General features: G+C 38.1%; 1 protein-coding gene across 4 annotated transcripts; it reads left to right on the top strand.

Moving 5' to 3' along the window:
- Nucleotides 1-26,929, top strand: MIOS (meiosis regulator for oocyte development). Of its 4 annotated transcripts, none has more exons than XM_073333863.1 (11): nt 1-185; nt 1,045-2,417; nt 3,946-4,044; nt 5,118-5,375; nt 5,922-6,091; nt 9,007-9,072; nt 10,276-10,434; nt 11,908-12,060; nt 13,543-13,747; nt 18,079-18,208; nt 19,711-19,909. In XM_073333863.1, exons 2-11 carry the CDS (start codon nt 1,121-1,123, stop codon nt 19,805-19,807), a joined length of 2,634 nt encoding a protein of 877 aa, XP_073189964.1. In that variant the 5' UTR covers nt 1-185; nt 1,045-1,120; the 3' UTR covers nt 19,808-19,909. The 4 variants fall into 4 exon arrangements, 3 of the variants coding, with proteins under 3 accessions (XP_073189964.1, XP_073189963.1, XP_073189962.1); XR_012157547.1 differs by lacking the exon at nt 18,079-18,208 and adding an exon at nt 25,138-26,929 and having other exon boundaries at nt 4-185; nt 19,711-24,654; XM_073333862.1 differs by lacking the exon at nt 18,079-18,208 and having other exon boundaries at nt 3-232; nt 19,711-26,929.

Raw genomic sequence — 26,929 nt, 5'->3', positions numbered from 1 at the left:
GACAAAATCCGGTCCCGACGCCCTGGTGACGTAGGCAAACGGCGCTTCTCACGGCGTACGAATCGGAGGGCGCTTGGGGTCTCTATGGGGGCGGTTTAGAGACCGAACCCGGAAGCGAAGGCGCCTGTGGTGGCGTCAGGCGGTGCCGTGGTTCGGTTCGGGAGCGCGTCTGAGGCGGGAACGCGGTGAGTGAGCGGAGTGGGGCTGAGCCTTCCCCGCAGCGCGCCACAGGGTGGGTTTCCAGAAGCGCGCACTTTGCTCAGGGGAGAAGGTAGATTTCTTCAAAGTGATACGCAGAGCGAGTGTTTCTGAGGAGGGAAAGCGACAAAAAAAAAAAATCCTCCTAGTCAGGTTCTTTGTAGCCGAGTAATAGTAGGTGGGAATTAATGTTTGATGAAGTCCAGTTCTGTGTAAAAAACCGCACTGGATCTCTTTGTATTGCAAAACATTAATCGGCAAAACGGAAATAAATTAGCTGCTTGAGAGTTTTGTAAGTGCCCTTGGCAATATCATAATATGTGTATGTGCTCCTAATACTATAGCCTGTATATGAGTTGGTTTCTTTTAAGTGTTTTTAATGAGACATTACATTTTTGCAAGTTGGCTTGGCATGGCATTCTCCCTTTCTTGCCACAGAGAAGACATCGGTGCTTTGACAGAGTTTTTTTGTATTGCTACATGAGATGAACTTTAGTCTGAGATTGTGTGGTGCTGTGATACCTCAGTGCTCATGGTAGTGTAATAAAGGAGTAATATTCATAGAGGGTTCATATACATGGGAAATCCTGTTGTCAGTTCAAAGAAGGCTAGCTGGATATTTTTTCTCAGTAGATATATCAATAACAGACAGAGGGTTGAGAGTGTAAAGTTCTCTCCCATTGCCCCAAGGTTCCAATCTCAGCTTAAGTATAGGTGTTTTGAATGTTTGCCTTGGAAATAACTCAAGACCTTGTCCTAGTTTTAATTTAAAGATGAGTTTTATATTCATTCTTTAGTTGTCTAAATCTGTGTTCACTAAAACCATTACAATTCCTTTCTTAACAGTTTCCCTATGAATGGACATCACCTGAGTCTTCCTACAGAAATTTTAAATCACTTGGATTGATTTGTAGTTGCAAACATGAGTGGCTCCAAACCTGATATTCTCTGGGCTCCACACCATGTTGATAGGTTTGTTGTATGTGACTCAGAACTGAGCCTCTATCACATTGAGTCTGCTGTGAGTTCAGAACTCAAAGCAGGATCTTTGCGATTATCAGAAGAAACTACAGCTACGTTATTGTCAATAAATTCAGATACGCCATACATGAAATGTGTGGCCTGGTATCCTAAATATGATCCTGAATGTCTTCTAGCCGTTGGACAAGCAAACGGTCGAGTTGTCCTTACCAGTCTGGGCCAGGATCACAACTCAAAGTCCAAAGAGTTGATAGGAAAAGAATTTGTTCCAAAACATGCACGGCAATGTAATACCTTAGCGTGGAATCCATTGGACAGCAATTGGCTTGCTGCTGGCCTAGATAAACATCGGGCTGACTTTTCAGTATTGATCTGGGATATAAGTAGCAAATACACCACAGAGAGTGCAGTTGCCACAGAGAAAGTGAGACTTTCAGCTGGAGATACTGAAGCTGGACTGGTAGTGACGAAGCCGCTTTATGAATTAGGACAGAATGATGCTTGTCTTTCTCTTTGCTGGCTTCCACGGGACCAGAAACTTCTTTTAGCTGGAATGCACCGAAACTTGGCTATCTTTGACCTTAGAAATACAAGCCAAAAAATGTTTGTAAATACCAAGGCGGTTCAGGGAGTGACTGTAGACCCATACTTTCATGATCGTGTGGCTTCCTTCTATGAAGGTCAGGTTGCCATATGGGATCTCAGAAAATTTGAAAAACCTGTTTTGACTCTGACAGAGCAACCAAAGCCCCTAACAAAAGTAGCTTGGTGTCCAACAAGAACTGGACTGCTAGCTACTTTAACTAGGGATAGTAATATTATTAGATTGTATGATATGCAGCATACTCCCACACCTATTGGAGATGAAACTGAACCTACAATAATTGAACGAAGTGTGCAGCCATGTGAAAATTATATTGCTTCCTTTGCATGGCATCCCACAAGTCAAAATCGAATGGTAGTTGTGACTCCCAACAGAACTATGTCTGACTTCACAGTTTTTGAAAGGATTTCTCTGGCATGGAGTCCAGTTACATCTCTTATGTGGGCTTGTGGCCGACACTTGTACGAATGCACAGAGGAAGGAAAGGCTAGTTCCTTTGAAAAAGACATAGCAACCAAAATGCGTCTCAGGGCTCTATCCAGGTATGGCCTTGATACTGAGCAGGTCTGGAGAAACCATCTTCTAGCTGGAAATGAAGATTCTCAGCTGAAATCACTTTGGTACACTCTGCACTATATCCTTTAAAATGTAAAGCAATGTAAAATAAGAAAAGTTGTAAAGCACCTTATATACAGATCTGTCTCTATGTAGACCATGTATATTTCATATTCAAAGTGTAAAGGGCTTATAATGTAAATAGCGCAAGATGTTGCAAATACTTTCTGAATATTAAACATAGGAGTTGAAATTCTACTTTCCCAAATCCTAGGGGAAAAAATAATGGAGGAAAAAACATATCCTAGTATTTTTCTTTCCAGACGTCTGTTTATGGCCTTCTTCTCACCAAGACATTTCAAAATACACTTACAGAGGTATCCATTTGCAAGATCAGGGTAGTGTTTACATTAAATGTGGTCTGTTTGGTTTTTTTTTTTTTTTTTTGTAAATGTATTTAGGAAATCTTTCATTGTTGCAAGTGAAAGATCTCCTTACAATACAGCCTGAAAAGTAGGAACTAATCTTTGTAAAGAACTTTAAAGATTAAAAGTATGTAAGTGTTAAAAATTTGTTTTTAGGCATGATTGCATAGGACTCCAAAAATCTACCTGAATAGTTCCAAACCATTTAGACATTTATATACTTTTCCTGATTTATGGCCCAGTCACATTTACAAACCTGGAGGCAGAGTTAAATATGTCAGAATGTAGAAGTACCCCCACTCCCCCTTGCTTAGTGAAAACTTGGTCCATTTCATGCTATATCCCTGGCTACCATTTGGGTGAAAAGCAAAACACATCTGTGGACAAACTGTAAAAAGCAGTCCACCTTTTGCTCTCTGCACACTTTCACTAAGGGCTTGTCTACATGGGAAAATTTACCAGCATAGTTATACCATTATAATTATACCTGTAAATTTCCCCATGTAGATAAGTTTTAATATTTACAGGCTATGGACTTGTCTAGACATATAGTTATTCAGGAACAGCTCTTCAAGAATATTTCTTCTTTCTGTTTAGCTACATCCACTTTCAGAGTTGGTTAAGATAAACGTGAACAAGGCACTTTTGGGATAGGAGTGTCTACACATGGACTTATTCAGCAATAATTTCATGTATAGAAAAGCCCTAAATGTTGAAGTCTCCTGACACTTTTGGATGTTGGGTAGGCACTTAAGGGGAGAATCCATTAAGTTTCTTGTTGAAGAGACTTGACCTTTCTCTTTTCACCCTTTCCCCAAGTTGAGTCCCTTTTAGATTGTTGCTTATGTAGACTGCACCTGCCCTTCATTTTAGTGGGGACTGCTATTCAGAACTCTAGTGAGTGAGCTGGTGCTAGCAAACGCATAAACAAATTAGCAAGTAAGGAAATCTTTGACAGCAGTACATGGTACCATTTTCTTTATATCATGTTAATTCATGAAAAATTAGTAGTTCATTTTGCTTACAATGTTCTATTAGTGTGGTGATCTGTGGGTGAGCATCCTCTTGTGGAGAGGCTGGTACGTAAGACTAGTTGAATAGAAGCACATTTGAAAGAATGGGGTCTTTCTCCTGTAATTAAACATTAAGACTTTTTTTCATATTTCCTATACGTGTGAATACTTATGAAGCAATATACTGAAGATATGGATCAGAAGCTTACAGGAAACAAAGGGTCCTTAGTTTATGCAGGCATTAAATCAATTGTGAAGTCATCTTTGGGTAAGAACGTTACTACTTTGATAATAATTATACTGTAGCGTGTTTACAAAAACTTAGTGGAGGCCAGTATGGTTTTTGTCACGTACAAAATTGTTAACTTGTTAGAACGCACGTTCAATTAAATGGAAAAAATGAATATGCAGAAAGATGATGCAGAAGCACAAGTAAACATTAGTTTCTAATTGGCTCTTGGATAAATAATTTGAAACTAAACATAATTTTTCCTCCAGTAGCACCCAGAATTTCTGGTTTGCTTTGAAAGTCTGTTAATGTAGCGCAAAATGGGTTTCAACTTATTTGAAAGGTCTTGATATAGTTTAAACGTTGCTTATCCTGATGTTATATAAAAGCTTGAAAATGATTAATTCTTTTTCTGTAACCATTGGACAATATAGTTTTTTTTTTCTGTATAAGAATGCAGCAGCAGCCATATAGACTTTGTGCTGGATACTTCTTTGTATATGTCATATATAATCAGTGATGTAAACAAAAATACTAAGTAAGTCCTCCATGTGTGTGAAAGAGAGGTGTGTGTGTATAAAAAAAATAAATCACCCTCTTATCTACATGCCATGTGCTTGCTTAGCTGAATAAAAAGATGTTTCACTTATCTCAGTCTTGCTTCAAGGAGCTTTTAGAAGGTGTGGCTAAGCCCCTTGAAGAAGAATCTTGTCTTTTTATTCTGGGAGGCACCTGGAATGTGTTTGGCTGCTGAGAGAAATAATGAACCCTAGAATACTAGTAATAACAGAAGCATGTAATGTTCTGTCACCTCATTCCTTTTTAAGCTTAATTTTTGCTTTTTTAAATCTGAAAATTTTGTTACAAAGTTCATAGGAGCAATGAAGTTTCCAGAATGTTGTGTTGGTAAGAAGACTTGATTGGAAATAAATATCAGTTTGATGTACATGCTAAGAAGCCATGTATTTACAACAAATTCTATGCTGTACTAATGCTAAAACAAAAGCTTAGTAAATTTTCTTCTGTAAAACTAACTTTGTTTTCAATGAAGCTTGAAATTAAAATGTTGCAAATTCTGTCTGTCAAATGATTTAAATTGTCTTCCCTCTTAGGAACAACAGAGAATCTGAGGCATAGCAGGAGTGGGTCCGATAGGCAGGCAGATATTATTCAGTATCTAAGTGAGGAGAGGTCTTTGGCCTTGCAGCTCTGTGGGTGGATAAAGAAGGGAACTGATTTAGATGTGGAACCCTTTCTAAATTCTTTGGAACAAGAAGGAGACTGGGAGAGAGCTGCTGCTGTTGCACTTTTCAACTTGGACATACGGCGAGCAATACAGATCCTAAATAAAGGAGCTTCTTCTGAAAAAGGTATTTTGTACCTTCTAATTTTTATTTTTTTATTTTTATTTTTTTTTTGGTTGTGGATATTTTGCCTTAATATTACTAGATCAGTTTTCCCTTCCATAGAAACCCAATCAGGGCATTAATGGCAGCAAGTGAACACACCCACCCTTGATACAACAACCACTTAATTCAGGAGGGTTGGATTGGGCCCCATGTTAGTTTTTAACAAGTTCTAATCTGTCACTCCCTTCTTTAATGCATCATTGGTCTTCTTCGTCTCTCAAAAGAGCAAGGGATGATCTCATGCCCTGTACAAAATATACCCACTAGAACCCTAGAAATGCTGATATCTGGTCAAATACCCAAGACCAATCTTTTATAGAGGTGTTTCAGTTTTATATTATGTAAATAGATTGCTTTTCATTAGTTTTTAATGTTTAGTGATGCAGGGAGCGAGGAAAGCATGTCTGAATGTCGGCATATGTGGGCTATTTCAGATTATTGTAAAGTTCTTATTGGACAAGTTCTTCTAAATTTTTATCCCTATACTTGGTGGTTTTTGTTAATCAGGTGATCTGAACCTCAACGTAGTAGCAATGGCTTTATCAGGATATACAGATGAGAAGAACTCCCTTTGGAGAGAAATGTGCAGCACTCTAAGATTACAACTAAACAACCCCTACTTGTGTGCCATGTTTGCTTTTCTGACAAGTGAATCTGGTTCGTATGATGGAGTTCTGGTAAGCAAATTTTTGCCACACTAAACTTCCTTTTAAATGAATATATACAGAGGCCTATACATGAATTCTTTGAATTTAATTCAAACTAGAATTTATTATTGTTTACTTCCTCCTGATGCTTGTCGTTTTCTCATGATTATTTCCTTTAAAAATCATAAAATATTCATGAATAATCTATAAAAGATGGAATAAAATTCTAGCTAAAAATGTCAGTTCTTTTAAGTTTTACTATGATGAGAGTTCGTTTAGGTTTTTTCTGTAATCGTAAACTCGTTGTAAAACTATATACAAAACTACATGAATAACCCTTTAAAATCATAGTTGGGATCGTCTCTTTCAAACACTAAAAGACAATGTTAAGAAAATACTTAACGAGGTAGGAAAGCAAATGAGTGAGAAGATGGCAAAAGGGGGGAGGAAGGGAAAGTAGAGAAGAGGAATAAATTCATCAAATTTCCTCCGTGTTTTTCCTGAAGTGAGCATTCCAATTCACTCAATTGTCGTCTTTGTTGTATTTTAAAATTTGCTAGAAAATGGATGTTTTTAAATATTTAAAAGAAAGCATAAGTAAGGTAGTCAATCTTCTGGAAAAACAAATCAAAACGTCTTAAAACAGCTGGCATAGTAGAATAGGGTAATCCTATGCATAGCGCCCTACCCAATTCACGGCCATGAAAAATGCATCACGGATCATGAAATCTGGTCTCCTCCCATGAAATCTGGTCTTTTGTGTGCTTTTGCCCTATACTGTACAGATAAAGGGAAGGATAATAAATGGTAATTTTTTTAAATAAAAGGTATACTTGAAATCAAAGAGTCTTGAGTTTTTTTCCCAGTTACCTTTTTATTGAAGAAAAAAAAAAAAAAGGACAGGTTGGGATTTCCAATGAAAGATATTCTCTTTGCTGTCCTGAAAATCTCAGGACCTAAGAGTGACAGCAGGATTTTTAAAAGAAGCAACTGAGCGTAGATACTCCATTAGAATGAAGCTCAAAGAGAATGATTTGATTGTGGCCAGAGCTTAGTAACAGAAGAAAAAAAGCAGAAAGCAAATAGAGTTGCCTTGACAGATGTTAGTTTGTCAAATGTATTAAAAAGAAAGCTGTATTCTGTATTTTCTGTGTTACAATTTTACCTTATAATTAGGGCTGTCAAGCAATTCAAAAAATTAATTGCAATCTCACTGTTAATAGAATACTGTTTAAGTATTTTGGGATGTTTTCTACATTTTCAAATATATTGATTTCAGTTACAACAATACAAAGTGTACAGTGCTCACTTTATATTTTTGATTAAATATATTTGTGCTGTAAAAACAAAATAGTATTTTTCAGTGCAATCTCTATCATGAACGTTGAAATTACAAATGTAGAATTATGTACAAAATAACTACATTCAAAAATAAAACAAAGTCCACTCAGTCCTACTTCTTGTTCAGCCAATCGTTCAGACAAACAAGTTTGCAGGAGATAGTGCTGCCCCTTCTTGTTCACAATCTCACCTGAAAGTGAGAAGGCATTCTTATGGCATTATTGCGGCTGGCGTTGCAAGATTTTTAAATGCCAGATGCGCTAAAATATTAATATGTCCCTTCATGCTTCAACCACCATTCCAGAGTACATGCTGATGATGAGTTCTGCTCGATAACAATCCAAAGCAGTGCAGACCGATGTGCAAGTTCATTTTCATCATTGGAGTCAGATGCCACCAGCAGAAGGCCGATTTATTTATTTTTATTTTTTGGTGATTCACATTCTGTAGTTTCCGCATCGGAGTGTTTCTTTTATGACTTTTGAAAGCATGCTCCACACCTCTTCCCTCTCAGATTTTAGAAGGGACTTAAGATTCTTAAACCTTGGGTCAAATGCTGTAGCTATCTTTAGAAATCTCACATTGGTTCCTTCTTTGTGTTTTGTTCTTAGTGTTCTTAAGGAAGTGTTCTTAAAATGAACATGTGCTGAGTCATCATCCGAGACTACTATAATATGAAATATATGGCAGATAAAATAGAGCAGGATTCATTTTTTTTTGAGTTTATCGCATGAGTTAACTGCGATTAATCGACAGCCCTACTTGTAAATGTGTGACTGTAGAAAGCAATTGTATGGTTATCCTCTGATTGTGTGGCTAGAATTGATACCTTCGTAATTGTTCTCTGAACCTGTCTAGGAGATAAACTTGGTTTAACTGTTTGGTGTTCCACAGAATGCTTATAGGTTAATCTGTAACTGTTAAGAGTTCTAACTTTAGGTTTTTGGTCTGTATGGTGAAAGATTAGAGGAGCTGTAAGATAATTGAATGTTTGTACCCCTAAGCCAACAGCTAGAAAGAGATCTATCTTGTTTAAATAGACTGTAAGTTCTTTGGGGCAGAGAGTCTCTTACCCTGTTTGTTCAGTGTCCAATACAATGGGCACTAGTCTCATTTGAGGTCTGTTGTGCTACTATAATACCAATAATAAATAACAGAATTATTGAGGTTATTTTAATGTCTTTAATATGATTTTTTTCAAGAAAGACATTTTAATATCACTGTCTACTTTTCCTCTTCACTTCACCATCCCCTCCTATCTTTCTTCTCTCACTAGCACATCTTTTCCAGCCTTCTCCTTGTATTCTCCACTATACGTGCTGGAAGCACTGTGACTTGCCAGCTTTCCCTAGACTGAAGTGCAACTTATTGGGTCTGACTCTCTTGCCATTGTGGTAGATTGCCCTGGTAATGGTTTTGTGACTAAGTCTAAGCGTAAAAAGGCACCTGGCACTTAACATCACAATATGAGGACACCTCTTATTCATGTGCATAATGAAATTCATGGTATTAGTTATACAGTAAGTCTAGTGTTCTGTTTAGAAGCAATGAGTGATTTGGAAATTTGAGCTTGTTTTACCATATATGTCTGTCTTTCCCCACAGTATGAGAATAAGGTAGCAGTACGAGACAGAGTGGCATTTGCTTGTAAATTCCTCAATGATGCGCAGGTGAGTGTGTATTTGAATATTCGCATTAAGCTGATATGCCATCCTGTATTTTTAATCAGACCCTTTTTATAGAAAATTCTGAAGTGTGAATAATGGAAGTAATGATACAATGTGTTCCTTTCCTGAAAATAAAAAGGAATAAATTATCGGATTATACCTTCAGTCTGATTTCCAGTTGTGATAATTAGGGTCAATATTAATACTTTCACTATTTTATAGCATGTTACTATGTTAATAGTTGTATGGTATTAACAGTATATGTATCCTATTAGAAATACTTGAAGATGAGCAGATGTTGGACAGCATAATTCTGAAATACTATGAAATTTGTATATAAATTTAGATATGCTAATATTCTATATCAGGGATTATAACAAATATCTTTACTAGCAGCCTTATAATTATAGGCTCTTATTCCACAACTGATTCTGCATAGGTGATTGCCCATTTACTTCAGTGGAGCTTCATGCTGACACCGAGTTCTGCTTGCATGGTGTCAGTGGCTGGATCAGGACCAAACAGCATAGAGGAAGTTTTTACAATCTGTCTCTTGGTTGCCCTTTCTTCTTTGTCTGGCTCACATAAACATACGTGGTCAGGTTAGCAAACAAAAAATAAGCATCCTTCAATTAGTGATCTTATCTAGGCATTTGAATTTGTTCAATCTGTTTTCAAGGGAAATGTTGGTTAAACACTTTTACATGCCTGTAACAAACTAATCTGATTAAGCTACACAAAATGTTTCTTTGCTGTTTAAATGCTCCTTAAATTGTTGTCTAACTGTGAAGAAGCTCTTTCAAAGAGTGTGTGTTAATCTCTAAAACTTGACTTCAGAGCATGTGTTGTACTGGTAGAACAGCAAACACTTAATTCCAGATTAAGTTAAGAAAAATCAAATAGGTTGTTTGACAGTAGGAAAGGGTATTTTTAAATTACTGAAACAGTGGCTCAGCTTTTGTTTTCCCACCATGTGAGGAAACTTGAGTACGTTTGCCAGGATTTTGACTTTGATGCAATGAAGTGTATGTTTCTGTATTTTACACTCATTTTTCTGCATAAATTCCAGCAGATACCTCTTTAGTTGAAATAATTTCTCTTAAGGAGAAAATTTAATAAAAAAGTTGAAGTGTTGGCATGTGCTAAATTGGTCACATTAAAAGGTCATGAGCAGAAAATGAAGGTGGAAATCCTTTATTTTTGTAGCTGAATAGATTCATTGAAAAGCTGACAAATGAATTGAAAGATGCTGGGAACTTGGAAGGAATTCTGCTGACAGGACTGACAAAAGATGGCGTGGACTTAATGGAAAGTTATGTTGATAGAACCGGGGATGTCCAGACAGCAAGCTATTGTATGCTCCAGGTTAGTATTTCTCTCCTGAAATAATTTCAGGTTACTCCATTATTCTTCAGCACTATAGTAATATATCTTATATAGCGAACTGAAAAGTGCTTCTTAGCATGTATTAAAAAATGAGATGATACATCATGTACAGTCTATCTACTTTACTTTCAGTGTTTCATTTGGCACCTTAGAAGCAGAGGTTCTCATTGCTCTTTCTGAGGCAAGACATGGAATACTCCTTTCCCCTTCCACTAGCTGGGCTGGGCATACCTAGCTATGGTCTGATACTGACTGAGCTCCCAAGCAGGATCCAGGGATGTTGCTCTGGTAAATGTACCAGAACTGGTGGCAGAGGAAGTTGGATTCTTACCATGTCTTTGCTTCTGGATTGTGTTGGCAGAGTTGCTGTCACCACCACCATTGACTTTTTCATACTTACCTTTTGGATAGTGAGTTTAGTCTTCTGATGTCTGGTCTACTTTTAAAGCCCTGTGGGTCTGGGTTGTTAAGGGATATCAGAGTGCAAGTGTTTTCAACCTGATAAGAAGACTTAAGCTTAGGGTAAGTATCTGATACACTTTTCAAGCTCTGCACCAGTGTATGTGACTGAATGTATCCTATCATATCATTACACCCCTTCTGCTTTGCTGTGTTCTAAATTTTTGTCCATCCTGATCCGTACACATGCTGGCTCCCTCTCCCCTTCAGATCTCTCCTCAATTTTGCCTTTTCCCATGTTCCCTCCTTTGTATAATACACACAATGAAAATACTAGTTTAAAAAAAACCCACCCAACATTGTGTGCCATGTCACTATAGCAACTGTGTGAAAGCACAGCTTTTTCACACACTTGTTTTTACATGCTCCTCCCCATCCTGATGTTATACCTCCGTGTCCTGTCCATCTTATTTGCTTAAATTGCAAGCTCTTTTGAGTGGGGCTCATGTTTGTGTAAAGTGCTATGCACCTGCAAAGCACTATGTAGAAATGTAAACAATAAAACTTTGTTAATCATAATCTATGAATTAAAATATTGAATACTTGGACAATATGCATATCATGCTTGCAACAAAGCTTGGTACGTTTATAAGATACATGGGTTTCTGAATAGTACTAAAGTGTAGTATTGCATTATAGTTCATGTTTGCTGAATTTTTATTTAATAGATAATTTTGAATGTTTCCTTTAGTCATAATACATTGTATTGCTTCAGATATCTTTTACCACATCATATGAAACCCTCTGAAGAAATAAGTTGTATTGTGTAGAGATGTAAAATATTTAACAGTTAACTGATAAGTATTAGTCTTTCTGTCAATATATTGCAGTTAGTGCTTAAAACAAATTAGTGGCAGCCCCAGACCCTGTCTCCCATCGTGTTAATGATTAAATGGTTAACCAATATAATTTGAATAGTTTGAACGGGTATGTTTAAAAATGATACTTAAATCCCTGGTATTGTGTATGTTGGTGGTTTATTTCATGCTTTAGGGTTCTCCATCTGACGTACTTAAGGATGAGAAGGTTCAATACTGGATTGAGAACTACAGGAATTTGTTGGATGCTTGGAGGTTCTGGCATAAACGAGCAGAATTTGACATCCATAGGAGTAAGCTGGATCCCAGTTCAAAACCTTTAGCACAGGTAAACATGAACTATATTTTTGTGAGCATTTAATAAGGTAAAAAGTTAGTCCTTCAGCACCTCATCCATCGGTTTTCCTTTCCCGCGTTCATCACAGCATCCACTCAGACCTAGCACAGCCTTATGTGCCTTCAGTAGGCCCAGTCCTTCCAACCTTTTCTAAAGGATTTGGGACCTTCTTGGACCCAGGGATCCTGTCCATTTGCTGGGGAAGAAGGTTCTGAGGCCTTTTAAAACCAGGCTGTTTATCTAAAATTCCTGTCTTTCTGTTGGTCCCTGGAAAATCGAGTGTGAACTCTGTGTGTGTGTGTGTGTGTGTGTGTGTGTGTGTGTGTGTGTGCACGCCTCTCTAGAGGGTAGCTTCAAAGGGCTGACAACGGAGGAGTTGCATTAGAATCCCTACGAGAGAGGGTACATACTGTTACAATAACACATACACAATTGCCTTTTTAATGCAATGTACCCCCAAAGTATTCAATTAGTATTTGATAAGGTTTTAACATAATTCATAAGATTTGTTCAGGATATTGTCTGTCACACATGCACAGAGAAATGAGGCATGTACTCATTGTTAGCTACATCTTGGCCTCCACCTGCAGAAAGGAAGGCCTGGTTTAAGGCCATGCTGAAAATGTTGCTGCAAGAGCCTGTTAAATATACCTAGGGCAGGCAGGGTGGTGGTGGTCTGACAAAAAGCTGCAATCTTGATTGTTAGATGATGGAAAATAGTACTGAAAAAATCCAGTTTCCCCTTACGAAACAGTGGAAATAAGCTGTCAAGTCTTTTATTAAAATAAGCTCGGTTTTGTTCAGTTTGTCTTGTTTTTTTTTAAGCAGGTGTTTATTTTTATAAGTAGAGTAGAAAGATGCCTTCCAACAACTTTGATTTCCAGCACTTTCTATGGTGAAAGCAGGTTCCTTCATCCTCTGCTAAAAAGAATAATTCAAACGGCAGCAGCCCATTGAGCTCTACACTTGTCCCGTTCACTGTAAGAAAATACTGACCGATACGGTGACAAATATTGATTAAAATGTGCCCTGGTTGTGTTTTGGTGTTTTTTTTTTTGGTGTGTAAGATATAAAATACCTTAGATAGCTAAAGACACAAGAATCAGTTTTTCCTTAAAATAGCGTCCTGTAGAGTCCTACAGCCTTGTATCTCTAAAGATTCTAAACTTTGTATCTGTTTACCTTCGTGTTCTGGTTAGAACCTCAGATAGGCACTCCTATGTATATTTTACAAACGCAAATAAATAGGTTGCTGTTATTGACTTAAGGTGTTTTTTGTGGGGTTGTTTTTGTTTTTTTTTATTCTGTAGCTGGTTGCAAACTGTCTATTTTGGATGAGATTTTTGCTTTTTATCTTAAATCAGCAAAGCAAAAACATCTTAATTCATGAATATAACTGGATTATTGGTTTATCCTATTGCAAGTATCTCATTCCTATTATTAATTTTGGCTCTTGTCTGTGTTTTTTTGTAGGTATTTGTGAGTTGCAACTTCTGTGGGAAATCAATCTCTTATAGCTGTTCAGCCATTCCTCATCAGGGCCGAGGTTTTAGTCAATATGGAGTAAGTGGCTCACCAACCAAGTCAAAGGTTACAAGCTGTCCTGGTTGTCGGAAACCCCTTCCTCGCTGTGCACTTTGCCTAATAAATATGGGGACTCCAGTTTCCAGCTGCCCTGGTATGGCACAATTTTAAGAAACTCCTTTTTAATGTTAAAATGCAGTACTATTTAAAGGCACATGATTAGTGGCTCCTGTTTAATGACATTGCATTTGTAACTCTTTCTAGTCTTACAATTATTTTGAAAAACTTCTCTCATTGAGTGAAAGATTCACTGGTTCAAATCCCACCCAGTTCAATGATGAGATCCCTGATTACAGTTGTTTGATGTCTGACAGTATGGAAATGAGTTGTTCCTGACCTTTTGCCTGTAAGGTACCAACTCCCTCAGTAAACATGGAGGTTACCCTCTCACTGCTAGAGAGTAGGCTCTCCCAAGTAGATGAGGTACTTTCTGCATTGTAGCCCAGTGTTCTTCTCTTGCTGCTACTGCCCAAGAAGATGTATGTATCCTATGGCTCAAGAGTTCAGTCTTCTGGAGTCTAGTCACACATGGGAGAAGTGTGAGTTTAGTAGTCAGAACACAGGACAGGGAAGAACTAAGAATTCCTGATTTCTAATCCTGACTCTACCGTTTTCCTTTATGAATTTTGGGCAAGTGACTTGACCTCTCTGCTTCAGTAAAATGAGAATAAAACTTGGTTACGTACTTAACAGGATTGTTGGGATTAATTTGATGTTTGTAAAGTGATCTCAAGATGGAAATATGCTATAGAATTGCTAAGAATTTCATGCTATAAACAAAAAGTAGGTAAAATAATACCATTTACTAAAGTTGTAAATTACTTGTTGACAAATAACTGTAGGGTGAGAAACAAAGGCAATGGCTGCCAGTTAAAGCTATTAAATATATCTAAGAATATGCACTTCTTACTTTAAGTGTGGAGACTTATTACGTGTACCGTAGAAAGTTTAGCCAACTGTTTCCATTTTACTGCAACATGAAACGTGAATAAGATTAATTCATGCCTTGAAATTAAAATTTAAAAAGCACTTTACATTTCTAAAATGTAATTATAATAAAACTTTTCCTCTTCCCTACGACAGCGATGTGTCCTTGATCATGTCCCCTTTTGACCCTGCAACTCCCTCTTGGTGCTTGCAGTCTCTCGCTGGTAGTGAGAACAAGATCCACCCGATCCCAGCTTGTGGGGGCTCGTTAACTTTTTTTTTTTTTTTTAACACCGAGTACAAAAACCTCATTGTTAGTCCCTCAAGTCCACCCCTACTTCTGGTGCTGTGGTTAATTATGACAAATGTCTTTTCCCAAGTTCAGGGGTCAACAGCCACTCTTCCTGGAGCAGAGTTGTAGCTCAAATGGCTCTCTCCTTTAAATCAAGAGTCCACAGCTCTCCTGTTGCTGGGTTGTATTTCAAAACAGGTTCATTCTCCTTAGGTCAGGTTTCAGAGTAGCAGCCGTGTTCGTCTGTATCCACAAAAAGAAAAGGAGGACTTATGGCACCTTAGAGACTAACCAATTTATTTGAGCATAAGCTTTCGTGAGCTACAGCTCACTTCATCGGATGCATTCAGTGGAAAATACAGTGGGGAGATTTATATACACAGAGAACATGACACAATGGGTGTTACCATACACACTGTAATGAGAGTGATCAGGTAAGGTGAGCTATTACTGGGGGGCAGAGGAGGGGGATTTGTGTCCATTTAGTCTTTCATGTAGAGACTGTCCAGTTTGGCCAATGTACATGGCAGAGGGGTGTTGCTGGCACATGATGGCATATCACATTGATAGATGTGCAGATGAACGAGCCTCTGATAGTGTGGCTGATGTGATTAGGCCCTATGATGGTGTCCCCTGAATAGATATGTGGACACGGTTGGCAATGGGCTTTGTTGCAAGGATAGGTTCCTGGGTTAGTGGTTCTGTTGTGTGGTATGTAGTTGCTGGTGAGTATTTGCTTCAGGTTGGGGTGGCTGTCTGTAAGCAAGGACTGGCCTGTCTCCCAAGATCTGTGAGCGTGATGGGTCAACCTTCAGGATAGGTTGTAGATCCTTGATGATGCGTTGGAGAGGTTTTAGTTGGGAGCTGAAGGTGATGGCTAGTGGCGTTCTGTTGTTTTCTTTGTTCTGTAGTAGGTAACTTCTGGGTACTCTTCTGACTCTGTCAGTCTGTTTCTTCACTTCAGCAGGTGGGTATTGTAGTTGTAAGAACGCTTGATAGAGATCTTGTAGGTGTTTGTCTCTGTCTGAGGGGTTGGAGCAAATGCGTTTGTATCGTAGAGCTTGGCTGTAGACAGTGGATCGTGTAGTGAGGCTCATTCACCTGCACATCTCCAATGTGATATATGCCATCATGTGCCAGCAGTGCCCCTCTGCCAGGTACATTGGCCAAACTGGACAGTCTCTACGTAAAAGAATAAATGGACACAAGTCAGACGTCAAGAATTATAACATTCAAAAATCAGTTGGAGAACACTTCAATCTCTTTGTTCACTCGATTACAGACCTAAAAGTGGCAATTCTTCAACAAAAAAACTTCAAAAACAGACTCCGAAAGACTGCTGAATTAGAATTAATTTGCAAACTGGACACAATTAACTTAGGCTTGAATAAAGACTGGGAGTGGATGTGTCATTACACAAAGTAAAACTATTTCCCCATGTTTATTTCCCTCCCCCATCTGTTCCTCAGACGTTCTTGTCAACTGCTGGAAATGGCCCACCTTGATTATCACTACAAAAGGTGTGCCCCCCCCGGTAATAGCTCACCTTACCTGATCGCTTTCGTTACAGTGTGTATGGTAACGCCCATTGTTTCATGTTCTCCGTGTATATAAATCTCCCCACTGTATTTTCCACTGAATGCATCTGATGAAGTAAGCTGTAGCTCACAAAAACTTATGCTCAAATTTGTTAGTCTCTAAGGTGCCACAGGTACTCCTTTTCTTTCTCCTTTGGTCAGGAATTCCCCACTGTTGTTCTGGAACTGGGTTAGAGTTCAGTCTAGCTTCTCCCCAGCTGGCCCCTCTTTACTCAGTCCTTTCACTTCTCACCTTAGAGAGGTTAGCAGGCAAGCAGCTCTCCTGCTAGTCTCTGGGAGCTCCTCTCTCCAAGAGCACCCTTCTCCAACTGAGCTCTGTTAGCCTCCTGTCGGGTTCAGGGGCTCATTAGTTAGTCGCCAACCACACCCCCATGGCAGTTAATTGCTTACAGATGGGCTCATTCTCCTTAAAGAAGCCTGTCATGGATAGACTGGGTTCTGACTCCCCATAAGGGCCAGCCACCCTGTGATGCTCCCCCATATGTATAATATCTGTTGCAAAAATTTTATTGCTAACTAGCCAACTAATATGTCCTCAGCTGTGCTGTCATGAGGTTTATTTCATAGCTGTAACATCCTTGAGTCTTACTGGTTAAATTCTATACAAATTGTGTTGAAGCTCTCTCTCACTAACAATGCTTATAGTTCAGTATTGTGATATTACAGACATGGAGTATAGTATTGTGTTGTCATATATACACACATCTTTTCCAACTGTTTCACCAGCTTATCTTAAGACTTCTCTATTGCAATTGTTTCCATTTATAGCTAATTGATATGTTACTATGAGGTTCTGGAGTAACACACTTCCAAAGCAGAAAAGAAATCCTCACAATGAAATAGCAAAAAGAAAAGGAGTACTTGTGGCACCTTAGAGACTAACCAATTTATTTGAGCATAAGCTTTTGTGAGCTCATCGGATGCCGATGAAGTGAGCTGTAGCTCACAAAAGCTTATGCTCAAATAAATTGGTTAGTCTCTAAGGTGCCACAAGTACTCCTTTTCTTTTTGCGAATACAGACTAACACGGCTGTTACTCTGAAACAATGAAATAGCTAACATTAGAAAATGTAGCAGTTATTGCAAAAGAAATAGTGTGAAATGAAGCTATTAATAGGCAAGAAATTACTGAGACAGTAAGAGCTAAAACAGTAGCTTAGCAAAATAATTCTATTGCTTGTTCTATTCTTCCTGTTATATTAGCAAAATTAATAAACAGGTGAAAATGTTAATTACCTCTGTTAGGGGTAGAAGTGATTGTTATAAAATCTCAAAATAGAAATGTATTGCAAATACTCTCATATCTTCTGGCTTCTCAGTAGGTTTCATAAGATCTCAGTAGCTTTGGGAGTACCAAAAAGTCATGTCAAATACACACATGGTAACACTAATATTTTAAAATATTTGTGCTGAAATGAGAAATACCATATTGAAGAAAAACGCTAAAGCTTTCAAGATAATTTAATAAATTCTAATTTTTCATTTATTTTGGGGTGATAAATTATCAGTTTATTTCTGGTTCCAAATCAAGCTCCTAATTTGAATTTTAAGTTCTTTAATACTCCAATATAGCACAGATATTGACTGAAAGTTCTTACCTATCCATAGGAGTATCAAAGTCAGATGAAAAGGTGGATCTTAGCAAGGACAAGAAATTAGCCCAGTTCAACAACTGGTTTACATGGTGCCATAACTGCAGGCATGGTGGTCATGCTGGACACATGCTCAGCTGGTTCAGGTAAACTGACACAATTAAACATGTAGGCTCTCACATAAATTATGTCTAATGTGCCATATCAGACATCTACTTCCTGGCTGTAGTCTTTATTATATATTGTATTTACTTGTCTGGTATTACATAAAATATAATTTAAGGCATATGCACAAGTGAACCAAGCTTGAGTTTGAGATTTCAGCTTTAACTCTGCATCTCCTGATTTTTGAATCCTTCATCTCCAAGTATTAATACTGCATTAATGCTAGCTTTTGCATGGAATGTATATGTCAGCAGAGCCAAATTTCTGCTATCATCCCACAGTGGAGAGTCTGAGCATTTGCTTGAGATTCAAGACAGTTGTGTGTGATTACAAGACATTATATAACCAGTAATGGCCAGTCATCCAATTAACCCCTCTGCCATTGTGCTGAAAGCCATGCCCTACCTAGAAACCTCTGTAAACATGAACAAACTTTCTCTTTTCCTTGACTGTCTTGGCATACTGGTACTGCTTGATGGTTTTATTTGGAAAGATGTAGGGGAGATCTTTAATCCCTATGTCAGGACAGAAATGGAGAATTCCTGTGGGGGACAACCATTGTTAGGGGTGTTCCAACAGAAAGGGAAGCAGGCTGCCCATGGAAGCAGTCTGACAGAGTGGTGAACTTGCCAATTGGACAAAAGGCTGCTGTTTATCATGGTACTGGGGGTCAGTATTGCTTTGGATCTAGGACAGTGTGTTAATTTCACAAATGTAAATAGTGATTTCACTTTGACAGTCCTGAGGTTTTTTTTTTGTCTTGTCTGTGTGTTTTAAATTTTGATGTACTGTGTTGAAAACATATTCCTTTCTATTTTCTCACGTTATGTTGTGAGGACAGGTGTCAAATGTCAGGTTCATTTGAGTTGTATTCTGACAGTTTAGCAGCATAGCTTAGTTTCTAGGTTGCCTCATGATTTATTGCAAGATGTAGCATGTTGCCCATTAACTATTATGTGTCATGCACAGTAAGTAGCTTTTTATCCCATTAAACTGTAGGATTTATTAAATTAGGGTCTCTTCTCTCTAGATGTCATGTTATGCCTCCTGCAGTTGGTGCTTACTGCTGGGGATATTTGAGCCCAATTTGTCACACTATATTAAACTCCCTGTCTTGAATTTAAACTTTGAATGTCACAATTTTACATATGAGAGAGAGCATTTTCAAAGATGTAGACAGAACAAGAGAGAGTGTCATTTTAATTTTATCTACTTCAAGTTGACAGTGTGAAACTTACTTTCTGAGCTTCTATGTCCTTTCTGCCTATATTTTCATATAGTTAAAAGGGCTGATCTTCTGCTTTCAGATAACTTATTGCTGATTTATCCTATATGCTTTATTACTATTTTCAAATTATGTTCAGCTATTGATTTCTCTTTAGTCACGTTGCTGCACAGATTTACATTTTGGGACATACAGGACTGAGATTACAAAGCTGTTCCTTTTACAGTGTTATAATTCCCAGTTTCCTTTCTCATCCAGAGACCATACTGAGTGTCCAGTTTCTGCGTGTTCATGTAAATGTATGCAGCTGGATACTACAGGGAATCTCATCCCAGCAGAGACTGTTCAGCCATAAAACAACCGAGTTTCAAAATGTGGAGCTAACAGATGTCCTTCACAGCCTAAATACATACCTCAGAACAAGTAACTCATCACTCACCCATAGTGGGAAAAATAAATCCTTGTGTTCGATCAGCAATTTTGGTGTGTGAAATAGTTTAGATGTGCTTCACAGAGCCAGGCGTTACTGGAATGAGCCTTTTAAGTGTGCCATGTGGACTATAGTTAGTGGGTTGAAGCAGATCCTTTCAGAAATACTTCCACAGGCTTTGTTGAAATTCAAAGCACCCTTCAAGAAGATTTTTTCAGAGTAACATTGAACAATCCTTGAATCTGCCATCCAAGATGAGCCAGTGTTGCATGCTGGTTTTAGTATGAGTTCTGGGCTTTCAACATAGATAATTGAAGACTGTTGTTGAGAAAATCCTGAGTTATGCTGTAGCTTTCTATCTTCATTCATCACTGCTCATTATATGCAAAGGAAAGAATTTCAAAGAAAAGTATCAAGAGTCCAGCTATTAAAACATTTAATTTCCCCCTATGGATTTTTCTTGAAGGAAAAGTTGCATTCATGTAATTTTTTTCTGTATTAATTTTGTTAATACTAAGACTATTTCAGTGCAAGTTCAGCTACATATCTTGCTGTTTTGAATGTAAAATCTTTCATTCAAGTTTTTTCCTAACAAGAAACAGTTTTGAAGAATTATTTCATAAAAAGCGGAATATCCACTTCAAAACAGAATACAAATAAATCCTGATTAATTTTTAATGAAGGACTCTGTGTGCATGCAAAATATTATCAAAACTCTCATTTTGTAAAAATTAATCAGATTCAATTCAAATTTATGATTACTGGACCAGTTTAAATTTCAGAAACCTGAAGATTTTGAATATTCAGTGTTTACCTGCTCTTGTGAAATGCACTAATTCTAATTATGCTACAGATTACCAGTGGACATTGGCCCTCCTCATAAAATTGCACAGTTTTTAAAGTTTCTGGTCAAGAGCAGTTTCATAACCTGTTGCTAGTCAAGAATAAAATTCCTTAGTGGAGCACTGAGTGTCATTTGGCCACACTATACTTGGCTCTAGTGAGTATTTGTCCTTAATTTTTATAAGCAACAAAATTCACACATTTAGAAGAAACTGCTTTAAGGTATGTGACAATAACATCAGTTTATTTGGTGTGTGTGTCTGTGTGTGTGGTTTTTTTTTTTTTTTTTTTAACTGGTGAATAAAAATTGATACTTAACACTTATGTATTGTCACTCAAAACCCCAAATGTTAGAAGATGGAACACTAGCAATAAATGCTATCTTATTGCCAGTATTGTGAAAAATTGGTCTTTAAAAAATAGAACATATTGTAAGATACTACTGGTTACCAGCATTCCACTGTATTGGCAATAAAGTAGAAGCCAAATGTAAATTATGTATATGATGCATCACCAGCGACAGTGGGTTTTTTTCCTGATTAAACCAATTAATGTTTTAATACATTTATTACTTTTCCCTACCCTAAAATTGTTACCTAATTGGTAGTCTTATTTTTAAACTAAATTGTAAAAGGTACTTGATATTTGATTATTTGTACAAAGGCTTACTTGGAAGAGGAAAAGTTTTTGTCTTATTAGCAGGAAATATTTATTTCTAGCTACCCATTTATATTTTGCACGCTTTGTTTTGATGTTGTCAGGGGTTTCTGCCAATCTGAAATATATGCCATTTAATAAATGTAATTTTGAATTTAATGCATAAGGTATTGTTCTAATGATATAATGCAGGCAATGTAATATTTAGGTTTCAGTTTCACAGGAATCTGGATTTTTTCGAATGTCAAGAATTTTTTATTTTGAATTCTTCCCCCCCCCCCCCCCCCCCAATATTCAGTATGTACAACAGCATGACTACTTATTTTCATCTTTCCCTCATGTAAAGGTGTTCTCATTTTGAATTGTCAGATCCTATTCTCATGAAATTAGAAGCTTACTTTGATTTTCTTCATGTCTTTAAATCCTGAGAGTTAAGAATGTTTGTATATTCTGATACAGCATAAGCACATGTAGTCCGTGCTCAAGCTTTCAGGCATATACATTATATTTTAACACTCCTTTCAGTATAACACAAAGTGTAATGTCTTCAACATTTTAAACTTGTTAATCCATTATCACTGTTTTCTCCTGTGCTGGTTTTAAAATAATAAAGTTGTAGTTTGTCTGATTTGCTGCTTTAACCTGAATTGCTTCTTTGTGGTTTTTATTTTCATGGTCTCTTAGCATTCTACTGATGCCACAGTCCATGAAGGTAGAAGTACAGTAAAGAATAAATGTACATGCAATTTCTGTTAATGAAATGTTGTTTTTTCAATATTTTTGGTTTATTTAGGTTTCTATACTGGATTATATCCATTTGATACCAAATGGGAATATTTATATCTCACTAGAAATTCCTATAATTAACATGAGATGGGATTGCAATTTGTGTGGAGTCTGTGACAACAATGATACTCAAATAGGGAGGGAAAAATCTTTGCCTCAGTCCTCAGAAAAAGACACTAAATACAGGAGCCGGGGAGGGGAGTTGCAAAGAAACAGTTTGCAATGCCAAATCTGGGTGGCCATTCCTATCCCTGGTATACTTTAGAGTGGCCTCAATGCTGGCAATAGCTCCAAGTGCCAGCCAATACAGTGTGCTCTGTCTAGGCCTCTTCTCTCCCACAGCCATATACCTTCAGCTAATTGTGCATAACTATAACAAGGCTGCTGTTCTACCAGATGTTTTGCTGTGGTTACAGCTTCAGTAGTTATTCTTCCTTAGGTTGGAAACAGCAGTGTCTGATTACTTGTTTGTATTTCTCATATGATTTTGGAAATATAAATGGTAGAGCACTTTATGAAAGATTGCTATTACCTAACCACCTGTTTCTGTCATTTTCTTTCCAGGCCTCCTTTTTATGTATATAAACATTGAACACACACATCTTTAATGTTTTATAAGTGGACACTAACAAAATCTAAACAGGTAGTATAAAATGGCTTTTAAAAATAGCAGACGAGGTTTTGAATCTGCAAACGGGTTTGCCTGGAATGCTTCTGAATGGTGTGTGGCTGGTATATATAATTTACAACAGGCATATATTCCTAAATTCTGCACACCTAAATTGTCAGTTAAATACATTTTACCCATGAACTGGTGTCACATCGATTTATAACAGATTTGATTGACAAGTAAGTTTCATCTCTAGGCTCTAAATGTCAAAGCTGTGGATAGCAAATGTGTTTTTGGCTGACAGTTTTGACAGTAGTAGTAGTGTTTCATCCTTTGAAGATAAATACAGAATTCATTGTCTTTTTAGAGTGCCTTAAATAGTCCCTTCACAGAAATAAAACAGGTCCCTGACCCTGCAAACACTTGCACCTACTTAACTTTAGTCTCATAAATAGTCCCATTGACTCACATGAATAAGTTTTTAAACAGTTGGCAGAAACCACAAGGCCTAAATGATGATTTGACAAGACAGCGGAGGCTATAATGTATATATGTACAGTGAAGGACATGTTACAAAACTGAGTATGTGATAACAGTTTGGTGTCTACCTAAAGTGAGTTAATATTAAGCAATAAAACTTTCCTACAAAAATGCCATTCCTTACTGGTGCTCTATCAATCCTGGGTGCTAATTACAAGTTCTAAGTTGAAAAGTAAAGACTAGATCCTCCCTCTGCTTTTTGGGGTGAGCTAGAGCTGGGAGGATAAACATCAGCAGGCTGTTCCTCTCCCTTCTTCCAGAACCACCTCCCACTACAGTAGGGGTGACTGACACTTTATGAAGAAGAAATAACTGGAACTCTTAGCTACACAAATTCTACAACTTGCCTAAAATAACATTTAGGGTGAGAAATGTTTACTTCTTAAAACCAGTCTCTAAGATCTGAAGCTTAGTATTTGTTTTATTTGCTCAGTAATCTGTTCTGTTTGTTATCCTTTATAATCTGCCTTTTATAGTTAATAAATTTGTTTATTAATGAATGTTGTTGAATTAAATTAATACATTCAGGGTCCCTTGTATTAAAAATGCAGTTGTATATGTTATTGTGGAATTGAAGATTATTTCTATGGGAAGGGTAAATAGGAGAACAGCAGGGGGTGATTAGGCAAATTCACTCAGTTTGTAACATCCCCAGAGCAACCACCCTCCTGGAGAGGTAGGCATATACTAGTTCAGACTGGATTCAGACAAAGCAAGGGTTTTTGGATAAATAGTCTGGGTTTAAACTGGCTCGTGGCTACCTTCCTGATCAACAGAGAGCCCCAATTCTTAGGGCAGGGTTGGAAGGACTGGGACTGTGATCTCTAGTGGTGATTTAAGTGAGTTTTAAGTGTGTTGGTTGGAGAATAGACAAAGTGGTTACTGGTTTGTAATTTTTTGTTTGCTTATTTCGGGTAAGGGAAGTAGGGACAGGAGAGTGAGTGAAAGTGAAGCCACCAAAAAGTTGGAGCTCCACAGGTTGCAATTGAGAGAGAGAGAGAGAGAGAATTAAAACAGATGAATGTTCAGCCTTTTACCTGACTTCTTCTGCTTTAATTTCTGAGAACCATGGAACTGAGATAGCTGGAGGCTGTGGGTGTGCAAGTGCTCCATGCACCTGGAGTTGGAGAATTCTTGCAAGCAGTGTCTGTTGGTCTGGGCTTGTGCCCTTGCTCTCATGCCCCATACCAAGGGCATAAAGGGCAGAGCAGACTGACTACCTCTAGTTCCTTCTCTACTGCAAATCCAGGAACAATGCAAAGCAGAGGGGAAGGAGGGCAGGCAGTGGAATACAGATAGGGACCATACGTCTGGAAAACCCTCCAGTTACTATAAGGTAAGTTAACTTATTCTTCTTTGAGTGCTAGTCCCCACATGTATTTGTGTGTGACTGACAAGCAGTATTCAAATAGGAGGAGGATGCAAGGATGCAGATTGCAGAGCCTTCTGAAGGACTGCTGTCCTAAAAGATACATCAGTGGAGGTGTCCTGTATTAGAGAATACTGTGATGGAACACCACATATCTGCCTTGCAAATGTCAAGTAGAGGAACTTCCTAAAGAGATGCCACTGATGTCATTTGTGTTCTTGTAGAATGAGACTTTATCCCATAAAGGGGAGGAAGATATGACAGCTGGTGGTAGAGTAGGATACAGACTGAGATCCATTTACAGATCTTCTGGGAAGATGCAGCTTGACCTTGGAATTTGGCTCTGGAGAGAAATAGTCTCAGAGATTTTCTGATTGGTTTTGTCCTCGTACACATTAAGGCTGAAAGGGACCATCATGATCATCTAGTCTGACCTCATACACATTGCAGGCCACAGAACCTTGCCTAACCACTCCTTCGTAGGTGAAGAACCAAGGCTCGTCACATATTGAGGGAACTAAGTCTCCTCATCTCTTAAGATCAACGTGGTTTCATCAAAAACAGGTAAGTGGATTGACTCAAGTGGAACTCTGAAAATGAGACTGTCTTTATAGAATATAGTGCATGGCAAATCTACCATTAGGGCTCCAAACTCACTGTCCTTCTGGCTGAGGTGATGGCCACAAGGAATTCGACTTTTATCAGTAAGTGACACAGGGAACATATGGCTAGGTGTTTAAAGGAAGGCTTAAAGAGTGCTGAAAGGACAAGGTTTATGTCCCAGTGAGGGGTAGGCTTCCTTACTAGTAGGAAGGTTCTGATTAGACTCAGATTTCAAGAATCTGTCAGTCAGTGGGTGAGTGAAAACTGACTAACCATCTGACAGTAGATGGCAGCAGGTGGATTCAAACAGAGAGCTCAGCCATTTTGAGAGAGAGAAAGATAGTCCAGAATAAGGGAAATATTTGCTGACTCAGAAGTTACATGTTTCAGTTGAGCCCACATGGAAAAACACTTCCACTTGGTTGAACAGCATTTCTTAATGACCTCTTTTTTTTTGCTGTTAAAGATGGCTGGTACGGCTTAAGAGCAGGAGTGTTCTTGGGTAAACACCCATCAAAAACCAAGCCATGAGATGAAGTGCTTCAGGGTTGGGATGTTTGCTCCTTCCATTCTCCTGAGTTAAGATATCAGGAAAGGACTGGATGTTGATCAGAAGATATTAGAAGATTTGTAAACCAAAATTCTCTGGGCCAGTTGGAGGTAAGGAGAATGACTTCTGCCCTGTCCTGTCAAATTTTCTGTAGGATGCAAGACAGGACTAGTAGAGGAGGAAAGGCATACGTCAGATGTCCTGACCAGGGGAAAAGAGCATTGCCCTGAAATTATAGAGTCGGAGCTCCTCTGGAACAGTAGATATTGCATTTCCTGTTTTTGTTTTGGAAGCAAACAGCTCCTAGATGGGGGGGTCCCCACTGAGAGAACATACTGTTCACTGCCAAATCATACAGCTCCCACTTGTGATTGATGCTGAAATGCCTGCTGAGGGTGTCTGTAAACACATTCTGAGTTCCTGGAAGATAAACTACCGACAAGGTGACTCGATTCCTGATACACTAATTCCATAGGGTGACTCTACACACAGTGGGGTCTTGACCTTCCTTGTTTGTTGATGAAAAAGATGGTACTTTTATTGTTTGACAAAATCAGATAAATTGCTGAAAGGCCTTGCAAGCTTCTCAGACTGCTTGAAATTCCAGAAGATTTGATGTGCATCCTGTCCTCTTGGGGTGTCCAAGTGCGTGGGAGGCAGCTGTAATAATTTTTGTCCAGTGTGGGAATAGGAAGGGAGTGCACGTACATGCTTGATGGAGATCCTTCTACCACATTAGAGATGATCTTCCTCTGGAAGAAACTGTCAGTATGATATTCATGATGTGTTTGGTTGATAAATACACTATTTGGAGCCATGCCTGTAGGCAATGTAAGCTGAATCTGGTGAATGGGGTAACATAAGTGCATGAAACCACATGACCCAGAAGGGAAAGACAAGTCTTGACTGGTGTTTGAGAGACCAGGTTACACAACAATCATGTCACTGATGGTGCTAAACCAGCCCTGTGGTAGATAAGCTAGGATAACATTGATAAACATAGCCACAGGGGCACTTTTTTGGTCCTCTTACTAAGTAAAAGAAGCAGTGAGAGGCAAAAAAGCATCCTTTAAAAAGTGGAACTTAAAT

This window comes from Lepidochelys kempii, chromosome 2 (assembly GCF_965140265.1).
Source record: "Lepidochelys kempii isolate rLepKem1 chromosome 2, rLepKem1.hap2, whole genome shotgun sequence".
In the NCBI taxonomy this organism is placed as follows: Eukaryota; Metazoa; Chordata; order Testudines; family Cheloniidae; genus Lepidochelys; species Lepidochelys kempii.
The sequence above is the reverse complement of the archived record's forward strand: the minus strand, read 5'-3'. Positions and strand labels throughout refer to the sequence as shown.